Source organism: Myotis lucifugus, unplaced genomic scaffold (assembly GCF_000147115.1).
Source record: "Myotis lucifugus unplaced genomic scaffold, Myoluc2.0 scaffold_6, whole genome shotgun sequence".
Classification (NCBI taxonomy): Eukaryota; Metazoa; Chordata; class Mammalia; order Chiroptera; family Vespertilionidae; genus Myotis; species Myotis lucifugus.
In genome coordinates, this window is record NW_005871054.1 from 16,355,864 (window position 1) to 16,376,547 (window position 20,684).

The window sequence follows — 20,684 nt, forward strand, 5'->3', positions numbered from 1 at the left end:
CGGGTCAGAGCACCTCCCACCTGGACTTTTTCAGGTAAAATGCCTGTGAGCCCTCTCTTGTGAGCCACAGCCTCTTGTGTAGCTTTCCTGTCCTGTGCGCATCGCTTTCCATCGTTGGAAACCAGATGCCCCTTAGAATCACCCAGCCTTCCTCACAGCGGTCCCACAGTGAGTGCTGCGCAGTCACCAACGTTTCGGATTGGCTGCTGGGCGAGCAGAGGGTGCAGTGAGGGGAGGGGCCTGGCTTCCAGCCGACCCCCACCCCCCAGGTCTGAGGCGCCCCCTTGTGGTGTGCAGGGGCAACGCCTGGTGCTGTTGCTGCCGGGTCGCTGCGCAATGGCTTTTTGGCATCTGAACTGCAAAGCCTTTTAAGCTAGAAAGACTCGAATAGGAACGAGCCATGTTGGATGAGAGCGCAGGCTCTCGGGGCAGACTGCCTGTGGTAGGTTCCAGCTTTACACTTCCTCAGTTTCTTCTTTTTTCTTTCTCTCGACTGCGTTTCATCTGTAAAATGGGAATAATGCTACCTCCCTCAGGGTTGTTGTGAAGTTTCAATAAATTGATATGCCTGAAGTTCGTGCAGTGCCAGGCACATAATGGGTGCGTAATAAAAGCGAACTGGTGGGGATCTATGAACGGGTTAAGAGTGAGTGTTCTGGAGTTTGCAAGACCAGCTGTTGATTCTCAGATTCCTTAGCCCCGTCTCTTAGTTTCCTCATCTGTAAATGAGACCAGCACTGGCACTCAGTTCATGGAAATGTGGGTTGAGACAATTCTAGTAAAAACACCCAATAGTATATAGCAATTGGTAAATGTTGGCTCCTATGATTACTCTTATTATTTAACTATAATAATTAGTACGTCCCTTCTTTCTCTTCTAGGCAAAAGGCCACCTCAGCCCAAGTTGGCCCCTCCGAAAGAGGAATAGAGTTTTCTGTGCTTAGAATTAGTGTCTATAAATCTGTGACGTTCTCACGTGTGAAGGCCAGGCTTGGGAAATCTGGTCCTGCATCCCAGTCCTGCCCACCATTTTCATCAGTCTTTTCTTAAGCCCCGTTGGCAGCCCAGAAAAGCATAGGATTGTAATAATTAGCTCTTTGGTGCAGAAGATATTGGAATATCTTTTAAGTTGACTCTAGTGTTGAACAGTATTCTGAGGGCAGGACACACAGAATGATATGTTCTGATGGGGTGAGATAAGGTGACAGTGGGTGTGAAACTGAATGTCCTAGGTCAACATATACTCTAGGGCAGTGGTCGGCAAACTCATTAGTCAATAAAGCCAAATATCAACAGTACAACGATTGAAATTTCTTTTGAGAGCCACATTTTTTAAACTTAAACTATGTAGGTAGGTATGTACATTGTTATTAACTTAATTAGGGTACTCCTAAGGCTTAGGAAGAGCCACACTCAAGGGGCCAAAAAGCCGCATGTGGCTCGCGAGCCGCAGTTTGCCGACCATGGCTCTAGGGTAAGCCTGTGATGGGACCAATGATGGTAAAAGTGTGTGGAGGTGGCTGGGTGGAGAGCAGTTTGGAGTCCTTGTGAGTCATGGGAAGACCACTGGACTAAGACTCAGAGATCTGAATTTTGTCTATGAGTTAGTCTCTGGCTGTGTGACCTTGAACAAGTCACTTATATTTTCTGAGAATTAGTTTCCTTGTTAGTGCAATGGACATGGAATAAGATTCTCTTGTATGGTGTCTGGCACACAATAAACATTGTATAAATACTAGTGACTAATATTATTAATTGCTCCTCAAAAATGTGTTGAGGGTCATGGAAAAATGTAATGTGTTAAGTTTTTATATTCCATGAGTTATGGGTACCTGAGATCACCAATGAGCAGTTGGGAGTTTGGCAAGGGTGGTTCACCATTCTGTTCTTTTCCATTTTCTCGTTGTCATCTCTTCTTCTGTTTCTAATTACTTAGCAGGGGCAGCCATACAAGTGACGCAGTTTAATGAGGTCTTCAGAATTCCTTGGATGCTTCCCAGAGCTACTGTAAATCTGACTGCTCCATATACTGCCTTCCCTTTGGCCTATAAGTCAGGATTCTAGCTGCAGCCCTGTATATGATGATCTCCATGTACTTCGGCAGCATCAGGATCCTGGGTTCTTTTGGGATGAATGACTTAATAATGGTCATTTATTAATAATGGGAAGCCCAAGGGTTGAGGTTTTGAAAGTTAGCATGGTGGGTAGAACAGTTGACATCCTCTCTAATCATCCAACAACCTATTTTTGTGTGTGATCAGTATGTTCTACTCATTCTGGAGGTTATATCTTTCCCATGCTGAAGATGTATATAAAATTACTTCTCAGTTAAAAATGAAAAGTATAATTTTAGTGGGGAAATCTGGGGCTTTTGTGTTGGGCAGATTTACATTTGAATCTAGTCCTTTACTGTGCGATCTTAGATGAGTTGCTTATTTTCACATTTTCCTTATCTATAAAATGGAGATAATTGAAATACTACTCAGCAGTAAAAAGGAATGAACTACTGATAAATGCAATAACATGGTTCAAAATAATCATGCCGAGTTTAAGATGGCAAACAAAAAGAGTACACATTATATGATTCCATTTAGATAAAATTCTAGAAAATACACACTGATCCATAGCATCAGAAGTGGACTAGTAGTTGTCTGGGACAAGCAACTAAAGAGGGGTAGGAGGGAGGATTACAGAGGGCACAAGGAAACTATTGGAGGTGATGGTTTCACGGGTGTATACACCTATAAAAAACCCTGTTGCACACTTTAAATATGTGCAGTTTATTGTATATCAGTATCTCAATAAAGCTGTTAAAATAGGGATAGCACACTCATAAACAGTTGTAATGCTTTAATGAAGAAAACATACTAAAGTGCCAGGAACACAACAAGGAGTCAATAAGGACATTTATATTCCCCCCATTTCCAAACATTTAAAAAAATATCTCAAAGTATTAGCTTTAGTATCATATATTTATATGACAACACCTATAAATGGCTACCAACCAGGTGCAATTTTCCCTGCCCTTTTGGTATCACGGGTATATTATATTATAAGGATTAAATGAGACAATTGTGTGATGAACTTTGAACAGTATTTGGTATGTAGTAAATAATGAGTATACTTTTGTTGTGTTTACTACTATTCTCACTGTCATGGATTTGATAGATGGCACAGAGTGAGTGATTGTTACATATTGGTTGTGCTTATAGTGATTTTCATTACTAGTTTGGATGAATAGGAAAGACCTGCTAAAAGATCAAGGAAGTTGATTTAAAAAGTGGTTTGCCTTTCCTGAGATTCCTTGATGGGGCTGAATTTTTGTATTTGTTTGGTGCCAAATTGTGACAGAAACCATTTGGAAGAAATTTGGTTAATGTCTTTTTTCAGGACTAATCACTCATCATGAGTGTTAATACAGATAATATTAAAGGCATCAGATACATTTACAGTGATCAGTGAGTTCAATGCGAATAAGTGGTCCTCAGTCCTAAAAAGTGGTACTGACATTTGTGAGACATCATCTTCGCTGGTGACATAAGAATCTCAAAATGCAGATTCATGAGTCTTACCTATAAATACTCTGACTCAGTAGTTCTGGGATTGACTAAGAATTTATTTGTATTTTAACAAGCATACCCAGTTAGTTTTGATACAGATAGTCTGTAGAGTAGACCTTACTTTGAGAAGCACTCTTCTAAGACATTTGGAACCTTGGACAGCTCCTGGTGGTGCTGGTTCAGGATTTTCAGGACGCAGGACAGCTCCCAGCATCTCCAGCCCCATGTACTGTGGGATGTGAACTCTAGTCCTCAATGGGGCTTGCCCATTTTCCTAGAGAACAACAACAACAAAAACAACATAAGCAGTGTCTCTTAAGACTACATTCTGGGAAACTGAAAGTTCTAGTTCCGCATGGCAAATAAGGAGAAGGGGTACGCCCTGTAGGAGAAAATATTCTAAGTCCAGAGTGTTTAACTTGGAAACTCTGGGATAGTGGGAGTACAGGTAGTCTTCAGAGGATTTGAGACCCTCCTGTGTGCAAAGCTTGTGAGGAATATTATGTACATACCAGTATATTTTAACGAATGGGGAAATTAAATTTTTCTCCATTTGAGGATGGAAATATACTGAATCAACTAATTTGTATACTTTTATGTACAATATATGTACTTTGATGGACTTATTAAGGTTTGTGTGGGTGACTTGAGAATTTTATTTAATTTCCTCCTTGTTATTCAAATACCTAATAACTATCTGCATCACTTCAACTATAACAATATCAATTAAAACAAGCAAGCAAACAATCCCTAAAGGTTTCCAACTGTGACATCTCAAGACATAACTTGAAGTGTTGTGATGGAGGTCTGTTAAAGTTGGTGCAGAATTGCAAATGGCTCTTCTTGGAAACTTTATATTACTAAAATACTGTCTTATTATAGGACACAGTTAATGTGGGAAATGAGGTGATTTATGTGATCAATGAGGTTTTTAATTTTTTTAAATATGTTTTATTGATTTTCTACAGAGAGGAAGGGAGAGGGATAGTTAGAAACATCGATGAGAGAGAAACATCGATCAGCCGCCTCCTGCACGCCCCCCACTGGGGATGTGCCCGCAACCAAGGTACATGCCCTTGACCGGAATTGAACCTGGGACCCTTGAGTCTGCAGGCCGACACTCTATCCACTGAGCCAAACCAGTTCTGGTGGTTTTTTATATGTTATTTGATTTTTTACATGTTCTTACCCATGATGGCTTTATAAGTAGGCAAGTGGCTAGTCATGTAGAGTTGAGTTAGCTAGTAGTTTTAGCCGGTCAAACTATTTTCATTGAAGGTAATGGTCATAACAATATTTCATTTAAAATACATCCCCAAGGACAACCCAGTTAATAGTAAACAGACCATCCACATTCATCATCTGTGGCCTGTCTGATGGTAGTCTGAAGCTTGATATTCATATATATGATGAGAGAGAGAGAGGGGGGGGGAGGATGTTTGTGGTTTCACTTATTTATGCATTCATCGGTTGCTTCTTGTATGTGGATTGAACCTGCAACCTTGGCGTATCAAGACACGCTCTAACCAACTGTGAGTTCATGCAAATGAGACATGATTTACCCCAGTGGTTGAGAGGAGGAAGCTAAGCTATTATTATACTCATCATCTTCCTAGGAGACTAACGGCATGCATTTGGGAGGCAGTTTGTGTCCATGACCCTGCCGTTTTTCTTTCTATGGGGAATAGTGAGATAGAAATTACTGATTTCAGGGGCTAAGCAACTCAGCAAACCTTCTGAACTATCTGTACTAATTTCACAGTAAAGTTAACCCAGGTAGTTATTATTATTATTTTTTTGCTTGGCTTCTATAACAGCAGTTTTTTATTTTATTTTATGTTTGATTCTCCCGCTCATCTCATTGGATGCTCTTTTAATGTCTTAACTGGCTCCATCTTTGCTTGACTTTCTGGCATCCTTTTTCCTGGATCCTCTTCTGTAGCTACACTATTTCCCTAGTGTAGGTGGATTTCATTTAGTCTCATGATGTTAAAACCATCTATATGCAGATGACTCCCATATGTAAATCTCCAGTCTTGACCTTTCCTTGAGCTGCAAGCTCATAAATCAAACTGCCTATTTGATGTCAAGCTGCTCCCTGACTTGGTTGTCTAATAGGCATCTTAAATGTAATGGACCCCAAAGAGAACTCTTTATTCTCTTCATTTTCTTCTCCCTAAACTGTTCTTCTCTCAGTCTCTTTCTCAGGAAATAGTGTTACCCCTTCCCAGTTTCTTAAGAGAAAAACCTGAGAATCATTCCATTCTTTTTCTCATATTATTAGGGGCAGAAATAGAATATTGGGGACCAGCTACAATTATAGGAAATATGAATCATGCTCTGTTAACCATGATGGTTCTGTTCTGATTAGAAAAAGCACATTTTCACCTGGCTTGGAGTTGTATACCCTGGGACATGGGAGCTAACATCGGAATGCAGTCCATCCTCCTGTCCCAAGAACTGCCTATCATTATGGAAAGATTTACAACCTCGTGGCTGAAACAATCTAGTCCAGAAGGCACCTGCTCTTTGCAACTCCCTATTACCTATAATCAGGTCCTGGGGTGCCTGGAGGTGTCCACCCTCTTGCGACCCCCTCCTTTAATCCCCCCTTCCTGCCAGCCTGTATAACTTGTAACCTATAATGATTATCCCATGCCTACTTTTCCATGCCTGTAATTCCTACTTCCCCACATAATCTTTGTCCTTCTACCCAATATAAGCAGCTGGCTTATGGGGTGGTGCAGAGCAGATTTTTGTGGATGACCTGCTGCTCTCCCATACTGCCAGCATGATTGGAATAAATGCTCATATATGATTCATCCCTGTCTCTGCTGAATTGGCTGAAGTAGTGACAGGCAGCCCGGACCCCTTGGTTGTCTGGTTACAATTTGTCACATCTAGTTAATCAGTTCCATCTCTAAAATACATCTAAAAACATATTAACTTTCTATTTCTACAGCTGTCACCTGTAGGTTAAACAATCAATATCCCTTATCTGGACTATTTTAATGGTCTCTTAACTGTCCTGTCAGCTTCCATTTTTGTCCCACTCTAATCCCTTTTCCAAACAGCCGCCAAAATAAATCATAAATCTGATCATATCACCTCCCATCTTAACGCCCACCAAGGGCTTCTCATTGAATTTAGTATAAAATTCAGACTTCTTTATTTCCAGGGCCTTGAAGACCTATGTGACATGGTTATGTCCATCTCTCTGACCCACCTCCTCCTGCTCTCTCTGCTCCAGCCACATCAACCTTCTTTCAGTTTCTTAAACACACCAAGTTCATCCCCACCTCAGAGCTTTTGCATTTGCAGTTTTTTTCCTACCTGGAGCTTTCATATTCAGAAACTTCACATGGCTGGCTACTTCCCAATATTCAAGTTTCAGCTGAGGTATTATTTTCACACAGAGATCATTTATCCATGACATGAAGCATGAGTCTCCAAAATTAAACCACACATTAGATCTGGCTGTATGTTTCGGCACAGCCCCCTCAAACCCACAGGACTTTTGTTAAATTAGGAATGGACTACTTTATTGTTTCATGTAATTTGGAAACTTATAAAGACAAGCTGTTAAGGGCTGAATTGTGTCCTCCTGCCCCCACTCCCAATTCATATGCTGAAACTCTAACCCCCAATGCCTCATAATGGGATTGTATGTGGAGATAGGGCATTTAAAGAGGCGATTAAGTTAAAATGAGGCCAATAGAGTGGGGCCCTAATTCAATCTAACTGGTGTCCTTATAAAAAGAGGAGATTAGGACACACAGAGAGATCCACAACAGGGCACGTGCAGAGAGGGAATGCCATGTGAGGACACACAGCAAGATGACAGCCACCTGCAAGCCAAGAAGAGAGGCCCCAGAAGAAACCAAACCTGCCAATATCTTGATCTTGGACTTCTGGACTTCAGACTGTGCGAAATTTCTGTTGCTTTAAGCCACCCAATATGTAGTGTTTTGTTATGGCAGCCTGAGCAAACTAATGCAGAAGTTCTCCCATTTTGCATATGGATCCGTGTTTTTATGTATGAAAGGGGGTTCTGGGAAGGGTTGGAAACAGGAATGGACTGTAAAAGAATCACAGGTTAGTGAAAGAGCTTAACAACTGGAGATGCTATGTTTCCTTGAGAAGCCAAGGGTATAATGTTAGCTGTTCTCCAGAATAGTGAATGTGCATAGTCAGCTCTGAGTTAACTCCTCTAACAGGTGGTCACATAAATGTGTGTTTATCTCCATTTGTGTTTCTTTGGACTGGTTTATCTTAAGTTACTTGGGGAAATGGAAGATTCCTGCAAAATGCTTTACCACATGGAAAATAAAAATTCTGGTAAAATATTAGTAAAAAACATTTTGCCCTAAACTATATCAAATACTCTGCTACCAATATGTAACTGGATGATTAAAATTTAAGTTTTTATTTGAAAGGTGACACTGGTTAACACAGTTGTTTGGAGCGTTGGACTGCTTTTTTTCCCCCTAAGTAGGCAGAGCCCCAAGTCTTAGTTCCCCTTTGCTTCTGAAACTCAGCAATTGCCAAAATACTTTTAGCACTCAAGGTTGAGTTCAGGACTCTAAAGGGCCTCGGAGCATGCCAATGCTGGGTTGGCAAAGTGTTTTCCCTTTTCCCCCAGACCCACCAGTGGCTCTAAGGTCTTTTCCAGGAAACAATGTTTGAGAATTCAGACTCAATCACAAACGCCCCTTGGTTAGACAGGAGAAAGCAGGCATCTGGCATCCAGAGATAGGAAACAGAAACAACACAGTCCTGTCAAGTTGCTTTCTACAATGCCTTGTAAGAATTCAATTCTCTTTATCTTAAGAAACAGTTACCAACTGTTTAATTTGAAATTTTTGGAAAGCAAAGCATCTTTTTGGCAAAAAACAACACACAAAAAATGTGCCAACCATCTGACTAAATCAAAGGCATCAGCACAGAGGAGGGAGCTTGTGTAATGAAAGGGGGCCGTGCGGTGAAGTGAGCCCTGGACTAGAGTTCTTTCTCCCCCCCACCCCCACCTTCCCTGCCACCAGCAGCTTGTGTGTCCTGGCTCAATCACTTACCCTTGAGTTTTCCTCACCTATTATAATAGGGTGGGTCTTGGCATGGCTAAGCTGGGACTCATGGTGAATAGCAGGAGACATTGCTAACCCCATGGAACTATTGGCGACAACTTATTTTCAAATTGCCTAGGAGAAAAGGACTTCATTGCTGTCCACAGTGGGCATTGAAACATTTATAGATATGTCTGATGGGTTGATCCCTGTGCATGTGTGTCTGACTGAAGTCCTATTCTAGGGAGGGATGGAAGCCACTGAGAGAGAACTCAACAGAAGGAAGAAGGAATTGGGCAAGGAAAATATGGTTTTAAAATGAGGATTCAGTGTCCTGGCCGGTTTCTCAATGGTTGGAGTGTTGGCCCACAGACCAAAGGGTCACGGGCACATACCTCGGTTGCATGTTCAATTCTTGGTCAGGGCGCCAGTGGGAGGCAACCAATCAATGTGTCTCGAACACATTAATTTTCTCTCTCTCTCTCTCTCTCTCTCTCTCTCAAAATTAATGGGAAAAACACCCTCATTTCTTGTGTGAGGATTAAAAAAAAGAAAACAAATGAGGGTTAAGTGTCTGGGTACAGTGTGGCAGCAGAATCTTGAACTCATTGAGACCCAGCCATCCTAGACAAAGTGGTTTTGTTTGTGAATTTAAAGCGCTGTATCAATAAGCACCTGCTGAGGACCCTTCCTCCCATAACCAGATGTAACACAGAGGACCAGTTCCCTTCTCACTTTGGAAGAAGGGCTTGGTCTTATGGTGCAGGGCCAACTTTCCTCTTCATGGGATGGAAACCACAGCAGTGGCCACAACCACGTATCTAAGTCATAAACACATACATGCATCCGGAAACAGGGAAAACTCGGAAAAGGGTAACATGTAAAAGATAAAGGCTTGGAGCCTTTGCGAGTTAGGTGGGTTGAAATAGTCTGCTTCTGTGTAAGTGCATGTGGGTGGAGGCACGATCTTTGAACTTGATTCCGGTTCTCGAATCATCGATATTTCTTAAAACCCGAGGGAGAATTCAATAGAAGCTCTCACCAATGTAACAGTAGTGATAGGTATCATTTGTTTTGTCACCTACATTGGGAAGAGTACTTTACATTCACGATGAATCTTAAAGGTGGGTGGTAGTAAACCCAGTTTAAGTTAACGACTCTAGAGAAGAGCTAATTGGCCAAGTGTAGACAGTGAGCAAATGGTATTCAGATGTCTGACTCCCGATCTTGTGCTCTCATCACAGTACCCTGATGGCAGGGGATGTTTTAGTCTGGCCTTTGACCATGCTTGACAGGATGCCCAGAAGATATGTCTGTCATGTCAGAGCCCTGGGTGGAGAATTTCAGTGAGAAAGATGAGCCAGGACAAGCCACTGCAGACCCTCTACATCAGTGAGGCCACTCTGGAAACTCTGTGGCTACCCCAGGGCGGAGGGGAGGGCAGGTAGAGAGTGCCCCCATTGAGTCTCATTTTTTGTCACCAAGACTGGACGTAAGTGAAATGGTGAAATGGGAAGATAAAAACACTGACAACAACAACAAAAATAGAAACTAGCAGTTATCAAACATTATTATATGCTAAGAACTGAGTGGAACACTTTATAGACCTCTCAAGTCTTCCGCCTCCATGAGTTGACCATTAATATCATTACTTTATAGTTGGGAAAACTGAGGCTGAGGGAGATTAAGCACGTTGTTTGATGATAAGGTGAATGAGCAGAAGGCAGAGCCAGGACTTGAACCCAGGTCAATGGAACAGCAAAGGCTGGATGCAGTATCACTCTCCTATAGTGTCTCTCTACAGCAACACTCTTCTTCCCCTTCTGAATCACCCCACATCTCCATCTTACTCTGCATGTGGGACCCTTTCCCTTGAGAGATCACTGGGCTCTACTGCCCTCTAGCTCTTCTCCCCAATTATAACCCAAAGGAAGGCACAGATTTCAGCCACTTAAACTTTAGGGCCACAGAGGAGAAAGTTGAGGTTATTTTGCGTTGTTTTAAAATGTCTCTGTCAGGGGAGTTTTACCAAACATTCAAGGAAGACCTAAAACCTATCCTCCTCAGACTATGCCAAAAAATTCAAGAGGAAGGAACACTTCCCAGCTCATTCTATGAAGCCAGCATCACCCTAATACCAAAACCAGATAAAGACAACACAATGAAAGAGAATTACAGGCCAATATCCCTCATGAACATAGATGCCAAAATCCTCAACAAAATCCTAGCAAATCGGATCCAGCAGTACATCAGAAAGATCATACACCATGACCAAGTAGGATTTATCCCAGGGATGCAAGGATGGTACAATATCCGCAAATCAATAAACGTAATACATCACATAAACAAATTGAGAGAAAAAAACCACAGTCATATCAATTGATGCAGAAAAAGCATTTGACAAAATCCAACACCCTTTCTTGATAAAAACTCTCAGCAAGATAGGAATAGAGGGATCATACCTCAACATAATAAAAGCCATATATGACAAACCCATAGCCAACATCATGATCAATGGGCAAAAACTAAAACCATTCGCCCTAAAAACAGGAACAAGACAGGGATGCCCCCTCTCACCACTCCTGTTCAACATAGTACTGGAAGTACTAGCCATTGCGATCAGACAAGAAGAAGAAATACAAGGCATCCAAATTGGAAAAGAAGAAGTAAAACTGTCCTTATTTGCAGAAGACATCCTCTCCAACACTTGTTGTTTGTTGATTTGTTGATGATAGCCATTCTGACAGGTGTGAGTTGATACTGCATTGTCGTTTTGATTTGTACAGCAAAGGAAACCATCAACCAGAAGGAAGGTAGAGGAGGGAGGGGGTAAGGGGAAGAGATCAACCGATGGACTTGTAGGCAAACCAATGGACATGCACAACAGGGGGATGAGAGCATGAGTGTGTGTGGGGGGGGAGGTTGGGGGTTAATGGCGGGGGGATGAGGACACATTTGTAATACCTTAACTAATAAAGAATAATAAAAAAAAAGCCTCTGGTCCAGCAGACCACATGGATGTCAGACAAATATAGGACTGAGTGATATTGGGGGGCAGGCTTACTGAAGTGGAGACTTTGGGGGCTGGTGGTCATAAGGGAGATGATTTTGGGTGTAGTGAAGTGAAGGGGTGCCATGAGGGCAGGAATGGGGCCATGGAGGGAAGGCACTTGCTTCCATGATGTGACAGGGTTACTTGTGATTGGTCCATGTTTATTTCTTTCTCTGGCTTCAAGATCCCAAAGAGCCCATGCATCTGCCTTCAGTGCCTTTCAGGATTGAAAATGTTTGACTCCAAGGCCTGGCCTCTTTCCCTCTAATCACATTCTTAGATTTAATCTTCTCCACCCAGTTGCTGAGCTAATCTCATCTTTCCCAGAGGAGACCCACCCTTTCCTCCTGGGAGGGAGAGAAGATGGAATCTCTTCTTTCCCAGAGGAGACCCACCTTTTCCTCCTGGGAGGGAAAGAAGATGGAATCTCTCCCTTTGCCCTCTAGGATGGCACTGTCTCTACTCCAGCTTTCCTTCTTTTTTCCTAAATTCACCCAGAGAAGAGTCTTTCCATCTCTCTTCTTTCCAAGAAAAAACACCCATCTTTTACTTGGCCCTGCGTCATTCATAGGGTTCCATTAGGAGGGCCCACCCCCACCCTGCCCAGCCCTGACCCTGCTTCTCATGGTGATTCTTACCTGACCTCCCTCACACAAGCCTTGGGGTATGAAGGGCCACTCACATGCTCAATTGCCCACCCCTTGATTCCTGTGGAGATCATGATCTGCTATGTCATCTGACATAAAACCTCACTTGATGCATGGACACATTTCATTTGTTTTCTTTGGGGATGACACCAAAGGGTGTCAGCTGTGGGCGTTGGCTGTTTAACTGTGGATACATTTGGATTACTCTAATGTGGCCAAAGACCCGCAGCCACCACGCTCTCAGGTTGTGTTTTTTCCTATTTAACATCAGTTAACCATTACACCTTCATTGTCCCACACTGAGGATGACAACTGGAGGCCATCAGTCAACCTCAGTCAGTGTCTGTGGAAGGAATCCATGAGCCAGGCCTCAACCCTGCCCCTCCCTAACTTTCTCTCAATCCTTTAATCTGGAGAGAGGAAGTAATCCCAATGAGATTAAGGGATGGAGACTGAGGGTTCTGATTGGATGTTAACATTTGAGGAGGTGAATAAAAACCTCAGGCACCAGAGGAGAGATTCAGAGGCCTCCAGCTGTGCAGTCAGTGCCGTGGTTCTCCACCAGGTCTGAGATCTGAGCCCCAGCCAACCCAGTCACAGCAGAAGTTTCTGCAGGATTCCTTTCTGAGCACCTTGAAGATGAGTATCTGGACCCCACCCACACTCCTGAGGCTGGCAGGAAGGAGCCTGCTGAGGGACCAGGCCTCAGCCATCACAGCTCTGGAGTACCTGCCTGCTGAGCTCTTCCCACCACTCTTCATTCAGGCCTACCGTAGGAGAAAGCGGAAGCCCCTGAAGGCCATGGTGCACGCCTGGCCCTTCACCATTCTCCCTCTGGGCTGCCTGTCACAGTTGTCCCTGGATAAGGTCTTAAAAGCCATGTTGGATGGGCTTGACGTTCTGATTGCTCAGGAGGTTCGGCCCAGGAGGTGGAAACTGCGGGTGCTGGATTTAAGGAACTCGGGTGCCAACTTCTGGAGAATGTGGTGTGGAGACAGCACCCAGAATTGCTCACCGACGGAACCAGTGGCTGTGCACAGCTCCAGCCCCAACATGGAGCACCCCTTGGCTCCCTTGGAGGTGTTCCTAGACCTTGACTTCAATGAAAGAGACGGGGATGAGTTTTTCATGTACATCATCCAATGGGCCCAGCAGAGGGAAGGGTTGCTACACCTGTGCTGCAAGGCGCTGAGGATTTCTGAGGTGCCCTTCCAGAGGGTCAGGAAGGTCCTGGATGGGGTGCAGCTGGACTGCATCCAGGAGGTGAAAGTAAAGTGCACCTGGGACCTGCCCACCCTGGGGACGTTTGCTCTTTACCTGGGTCAGATGAGTAACCTGCAGAGACTCTCTCTCTCCCACATTCACATGTTGACAGAGGAGGAGGAGGAAGAAGAAGAGATAGGGGAGGAAGAGGGGGAGGAGCAGGAGTGGGAGGAGTGGGAGGAGCAGGAGTGGGAGGAGGAAGAGGATTGGGACAGGAAACAGCAGGAGCAGGGATCCTTTTCCCAATTCCTCTCTCAGATGCTCAGCCTGCGGCACCTCCAGGACCTCAACATGGATTCTCCCTCCTTCCTCCGAGGCCGTCTGGACCAGATGCTCAGGTGCCTGCAGACCCCCTTGGACAAACTCTCCGTAACAAATTGCCATCGGCTGACGCATTCAGACCTGACACACCTGTTCCAGTGCCCGAACCTCAGGCAGCTGAAGTCCCTGCATCTATTTGGCCTCAGCCTTGCGGATTTTAGTCTTGAGCCCCTCCGAGCTCTGCTGGAGGCAGTGGCACCCACACTCGAGGACTTGGGCCTGGATAACTGTGGGATGGTGGACTCCCAAGTTGAGGCCATCCTGCCTGTCCTGAGCCGCTGTCACCAGCTCAGGGTCTTCACCATCTCTGAGAACAACTTCTCCGTGGCCACCGTGGAGAAGCTGCTGCGCCACACAGCCGGGCTGCGCAGTTTAGAGCTCGAGCTGTACCCTGTCCCCCTGGAGTGTTACAGGATCCAGGGGACTGTCAACAAGGAGAGACTTGCCCAGATCCGGGCTGAGCTCATGGGGATACTGAGGGAGTTAGGACAGCCCAGGGCCATCTGTCTTGGCAAATGTGGCAAAAGTAAAGTTTATGACGTGGAGTTTTCATGACATGTAGCCGTGCTGTGCCCCTGTAATGACCCTGCTCAGTGGGAACCCTCAGCAGCTTTGTTCTGGTCCCTTGGAAGCTGTAATGTAGAACCAGGTGCTTTATGCAGGGGGCACCCATGTTCCAGATTCATGCTCCTGTGAACGGGGAAAGGAAGGGACCAAGCCCAGGTCCACGATTACAGGGGCAAATGTTGGGGAGTTCATGGGACCTCAGGGGGCAAGTGTCCTAGAATCAGAAATATGAATCTGATGTGCTTGGGGGGGGGGGGGGGCGGGGTATTTGGGCTCGAGGTGCATGTGTGGGAGTTAATCCTTGGGTGGATGGTTGTAAGGAATGATCAGAAATGAAGACAATTTCAAAGGCCAAAAATAAAATAAAATAAAATAAAATAAAATAAAATAAAATAAAATAAAATAAAATAAAATATCTCTGTCATACTTACTGTTTATATTTTCTCATATAATGATTGGTACCAGGGAAAATACAGGTGACTTTAACTAAACCCAAGAGGATCTGAATAGTTTTTATACTGGTTGACTTATTTATAACAAGCTCAGTGAAATTGTTGGGAGTTAAATATTACAAAATGCAATTTCCTATAACCAATAAACAATGATTGGTAAATGCAATTTTCTACAATGGACATTTAAGTAAATATTTTATAGTCTCAGGGTTAGAGGTTGTGTAATCATTAATCATTATGGTTAGAGTAAAACCCCATGAGACCTCTGTGCATGAACTACTGAATTTTATGATGACAAAATACAGAAAAAGTATAAATGTGACAAAAAATTATTCTAACCCTTCATCCTATCTTATGTTTGTATTTTTAGTGGCTTCAAGTTAACTGACTGGTAAATATTTTCCAGTTCTTTTATTTCTATTACAAGGTGTAATCGTTAGTTCTGTGCAGAGTATTCTCAAGGTCTCATGGCACTAGTTCAAAGCTTCTCAATCTCTCAAAGCTCTTCTATCAAAAACGATTTTATTTTCCCCCAGATTTATTGAGATATTATTGACATAAAACATTGTGTAAGTTTAAGGTGTGTGCATGGTGTTTTGATATATGTATATATTGTGAAATTATAAAATTAGTAAACGCTTCCATCACCTCACATAATTACATTAAAAATTTTTTTTTAAATCCTTACCTGAGGATATTTTTTTTCCATTGATTTTTATATAGAGTGGAAGAGAGAAAGAAAGACAGGGAGAAACATTGATGTGAGAGAAACACACCGATTGGTTGTCTCCTGCACGTGCTCTGACCAGGGCCTGGGCTGACTGGAATGGAACCCGGGACCCTTCGGTCTGTGGACCGATGCTCTATCCACTGAGCCAAACCAGCTAGGGCCATAATTCCCATTTTTTTGTGTATGTTTGGTGAGAACATAAGATCTACTCTCTCAGTAACTTTCAAGTATATAATACAGTACTGTTAACCATAGTCACCAAGCTGTACAATTAGATCCCTAGTACGTTAATTTTAATCAATGGTTACTTAAAGAACTTAGGGTTTACCATGTTTATTTCTATAAATTTCAAAGGCGTTTGTATTTTGACTTGCCTCTACCTGAGAAATAATAGTTTTGACCCCCCACATAAAGGAATTTTGAGAATTACCCAAGGAAAAATACTATTTTTGTGGTGGGACAGCGATTGACTTTTCTCATGGTTTCTGATATCATGACATCCGAGGTCCTTCCTAAAGCTGGTCTAGCAGGTCATGCAATAAGAGCACGGTTCTCAAAGCTGACGTGACAGTGAACAGAGAGCGCTTGGTGACAATGTGCAGAGGTTGGGGTCATAAGTGAGACTTCCTCTTTGAACCATGGATTATTTAGAAGTGTCTTGTTTAATTCCCAAGTGTATGGAGATTTCCCTGTTATCTTTGTTACTAATTTCTGGTTTAATTCTATTTTGGTCACAGAACACACTCTGTATGATTTTAATTCTTTTAAATTTGTTGAGGTTTGTTTTATGGTTCATAATATAGTCTATCTTGGTATATGTTCTGTGGACACTTGGAAAGAATGTGTATTCTGCCTTTGTTGGGTAGAGTGTTCTACAAAGGCTGATTAGATTCTGCTGATTGATGGTTTGGAGTACTTTATCCATGATGATTTTCTGTCTGGTTGTACTATAAATTGTTACTCGAAGGGTGTTAAAGTCTACAGCTCTACTTTTGGGTTTGTCTATTTCTCCTTTCAATTTTACGAATTTTTGCTTTATATATTTCACAGTTGTGTTGTTTGGTACATTCACATTTAGGATTGCTATGTTTTGTTGGTTAATTGATCCTTCTTAACATTGTATAATGTCTCTCTCTGTCTCTGATAATTTTTTTTGCTCTGAAGTCAACTTTATCTGATATTGATGCAGCTATTCCTGCTTTTGTTTGACTAATGTTTGCATGACATATCTTTTTCTGTCCTTTAACTTTCAACCATATTATTTATATTTAATGTAATATTGTTATGTTAAAGTTTAAATTTGTCATTTTATCTTTTGCTTTTTGTTTGTTTTCTCTGTTTTATTATTTTTTGAAGTTCTCTGTTTTCTTTTCCTGTCATTCTGTGGTTTACTTGAACATTTTGTAGAATTTTATTTTGACTTACCTATAGTGTTTCGCATTCTCTCTCTCTCTCTCTCTCTCTCTCTCTCTCTCTCTCTCTCTCTCTCTCTCTCCTTATCACTGACTGTTGGTCTCATCATTTTGCCAGTTTTTCCTAAAGTGTACAAATTTTACCTCTCTTTATATCCCTTTTTCCTTTTCATAATAGAGATGTCTTAAATATTTTCTCTGCATACATTTACAACCACATCAGACAGTATCATAATTTTGCCCTTAATCATTAAACATAATTTAGAAGACTCAAGAGAAGAAGATAAGACTATTATATTTACCTATATTTTTGCTTACTGTGCTCTTCCTAAGGGTGCTTCTTTATCTCTCACACATAGTGGAAAATACATGAATCATCAAAGACTGTGACTTACACTGAATAATTTCTTTTCTTCTTGGAAGCTGCCATTTCCCTCAGGAACCCTCGCTGGATCATGTAATTCATGTTGTTATGCCCTGTGTGGGGATTTGGCTTTTCTGTTTATATGAGTTTGGTTAAATACAACCAGGCTGCACATTTAGCTAGCGTCCCAGTAGGCACCAGAGAAGCAAGTTTGTCAAATGTAAATTAACATATACAATCTAAACATACTTCTACTAACTGGTTTAATATGTGCTCTGCTGACAAAGAAGTCTCCCAGGTAATAAATGTTGAATGCTTGGGAAAAGAATACAGGCTTCAATTTCAACTAAAAATTTAGCTCCCGAAGTCAAGCTTTGGGCAAAGAGACAAAGTGGTTGTTTTGCCATTTTTTTAAAAAACTCTGAATGGTTAGTTAACTAGCTTAAGAAATATAAAAATGATGTGATCGCTTTTTAGTTAAAGAAAAGTTTGATGAAAAATAAAAAATGAATACATTAGCTCATTTTAGGATAACTGTATGTATACATAGTTATCATATATATGTAAATATATTTCAACAAGGCAAAGAAACCTCACTATTTTTAATAATTGGCTCAGTGCTATATATAAACCCACTTTGTTTATTTATTTACTTCTAATTAAAATACTAGAGGCCCCGTGCATGGATTTATTTATTTACTTCTAATTAAAATACTAGAGGCCCGGTGCACGGATTTATGCACCAGTGGGGTCCCTTGGCCTGGCCTGTGCCCTCTCACAATCTGGGACCCCTTGGGGGATATCGGAGGCCCGGTGCACGGATTCGGCCCTATCCCCGCAGGCCAGGCCAAGGGACCCCTAGTCCTATATAATAAAAGCCTAATATGTTAAGTGTCTGGTCACCTGATCATCCGTTCAACCAATCAAAGTGTAATATAGCTAATGATATGCTAAGGCCACTCAACTGCTTGCTGTGATGTGCACTGACCACCAGGGGGCAGATGCTCTGACCAGTAGGTTAGCTTGCTGCTGGGGTCTGGCCCATCGGGACTGAGCAAGATGGGCTGGACATGCCCTGGAGCCCTCTGGAGCCCTCCCGCGGTTTCTCTCTGGCTGGCCAACCTCCGGCGTTCCTCCCCAGCCCCGATCATGCACTGGTGGGGTCCCTTGGCCTGGCCTGCACCCTCTCGCAATCTGGGACTCCTTGGGGATGTTGGAGAGCCGGTTTTGGCCCGATCCCGCAGGCCAGGCTGAGGGATCCCACTGGTGCATGAATTCGTGCACTGGGCCTCTAGTATGTAATATTCACTGTAAGCGGTTAGACTATGATACTAGGGGACAAATAGAAGTCTCTGCTACAAGGATTAGATAAGACAATGTATATAAAGCAATAGCACAATGCCCAGGGCAGAGTAGGCACTCAATGCATTGTAACTATTGTTTTCACCTCTTAATTTTACCAGGAGCAAAATGAATACCAAAGGGAGGATGGCTGGGGGAGGTGGGTCCTGAGCTACTTTTGAAACCCTCAGGAGAGGAGCTGCCTCTACATACCTTGTAGCCGAGGTATGGAAAGGAAGCAAGAGTTTGGTGACAGATTGGAGGTTTACAGTTGCTTTTAGGTTTCTGGTTTGAAAATTGCTATTTCAAAGGCAGATAATCAGAATGGAAATGTGCTAGCCTGGGGTAGGGGGGAAAGACTATAGATTAGGCTGAGATATGTTTAAATGTTTTAAAGAACTTTTCCATAGCAACCTGGGAACGTTTTTCTAATAAAATTTCTGAGAAAGAATTAGACAATATGTGTGAAAGGTTTAAATTCTTAGGAGGAATCGAGTTATGCGGATCTAAACAGTTGGAATTATTAATAACAACAATCGTTTGAATATATGTTAAGCACTTTGTTCTTCCAAAGCCAGGGTTCTGTGAACACAAGGAAGAGTGGTGGTGGGAAATGTGAGTGCCTAGGGCAGTGGACTGCCCTTCCCAGTGATCAGCGCCCCAGCGGCGAAGTGGAGGATTAGCTGCCACTTAGTAAATTCATTGCTTAATCACAGGGCCAGAAACACTCCTGTTTTTCTTCCTCTCTGCTCCCACTTTTCTCTCTGCCAGAGGAAGAGTACATGCGTCTTTACTCTTTTTCTCCTTTCAATCCTTTGAGGATTTTTTTCTCTTGCTACAGGTCTAACTTTGATTAGCAAAACCAATATTTCCTCATGGCCCCTGTTTTTCTTTGGCAAAAATGGAATAATAGTGCTTGTCCCTGGTATAGGCTCACAGCTAGGGCTCTGACGATGATGGGGGCAGAGGGAAGAGCATTGTACTTGTGAAAGGAGTTTTTTGGGGTAAAATAGGCGGGTTTAGGAAATTTTGGGAATTAGGGGGTCCATGGGAAAAGTGCAGGGCTACAGAGCTGCAAAAGGTACATTTCCATAGAATAAGGGAGGTGGCAGCTGCAGAAGGTACATTTCCATAGAATAAGGGAGCTGGGAGCTGAAGAAGGTACATTTCCATAGAATAAGGGAGCTGGGAGCTGCAGAAGGTATACATTTACAGAATAAAGGGAAGGAAGCCCCTCATTCAGAGAGGGAAGAGGAAAGCCCAAAGGGAACAGGAGAACAATGAGGGAGAAGAAGAGGAGAACCTCACATTCCTCACTACCTCACGTGAGGTTTGAGCTCTGGAGTTGCTACAGTGACCAAATCAGAGGGGATAGTGACCAATCGGGATGTCAGGGCACAAAGAACTGCAGCCTTTAAGCCGAGGAAAAAAGGGACTTAGGGGGTCTCTCTCTTCCTCCCCACACGGGAGTCTGTGCTTGTTTCTCAATAAATTTCCATCTTTTACTATCCCACCTTTTGTCTGTGGTTTCATTCTTGGACTCCACCGGACAAGGACCCAGGAATCATCCAACCCAGAGGAACATCACACATGCCAGTTCAATTTTCGTGTTTCACTGGGAGGCAGGATACATGTTTCGTACTTATTCATGAAGTTATTTTGGGTGAGCCATTCACCTTCTGAAAGCTGTGGCTACTCTATTTTAAAAACTAAAATAATAGCCTCCGAGGCTATTTCTGAGGACTGAGGAACAGATATGAAAGTGCTCTACCATCCACAGAGCTCTGTACAAATGTTATCATCTCCCAGGGTGGGCAGGGTTCAGTGTGCCAGGCAGGTGGAGAGGCAGGGTTCTGTAATTGATCCTGCTTACAGAGGCCAGAGTTGGTTTGCCTCTGCAAGTGGCTTGCCC

At 42.9% G+C, this 20,684-nt stretch overlaps 1 protein-coding gene across 1 annotated transcript; it reads left to right on the forward strand.

Moving 5' to 3' along the window:
* The first annotated feature begins 12,961 nt into the window (after positions 1-12,961).
* Positions 12,962-14,461, forward strand: LOC102441676 (PRAME family member 20-like). Its single transcript, XM_006083478.1, has 2 exons — positions 12,962-13,591; positions 13,844-14,461. The coding sequence occupies exons 1-2, from the start codon at positions 12,962-12,964 to the stop codon at positions 14,459-14,461; spliced, it is 1,248 nt and encodes a 415-aa protein (XP_006083540.1).
* The last annotated feature ends 6,223 nt before the right edge of the window (positions 14,462-20,684 follow it).

Coding starts and splice junctions, on each gene's coding strand:
- LOC102441676 (XM_006083478.1), top strand. CDS start 12,962: ATGAGTATCTGGACCCCACCCACACTCCTGAGGCTGGCAGGAAGGAGC. Junction 13,592..13,843: donor ACTGCATCCAGGAGGTGAAA/GTAAAGTGCACC, acceptor TTCCTCTCTCAG/ATGCTCAGCCTGCGGCACCT.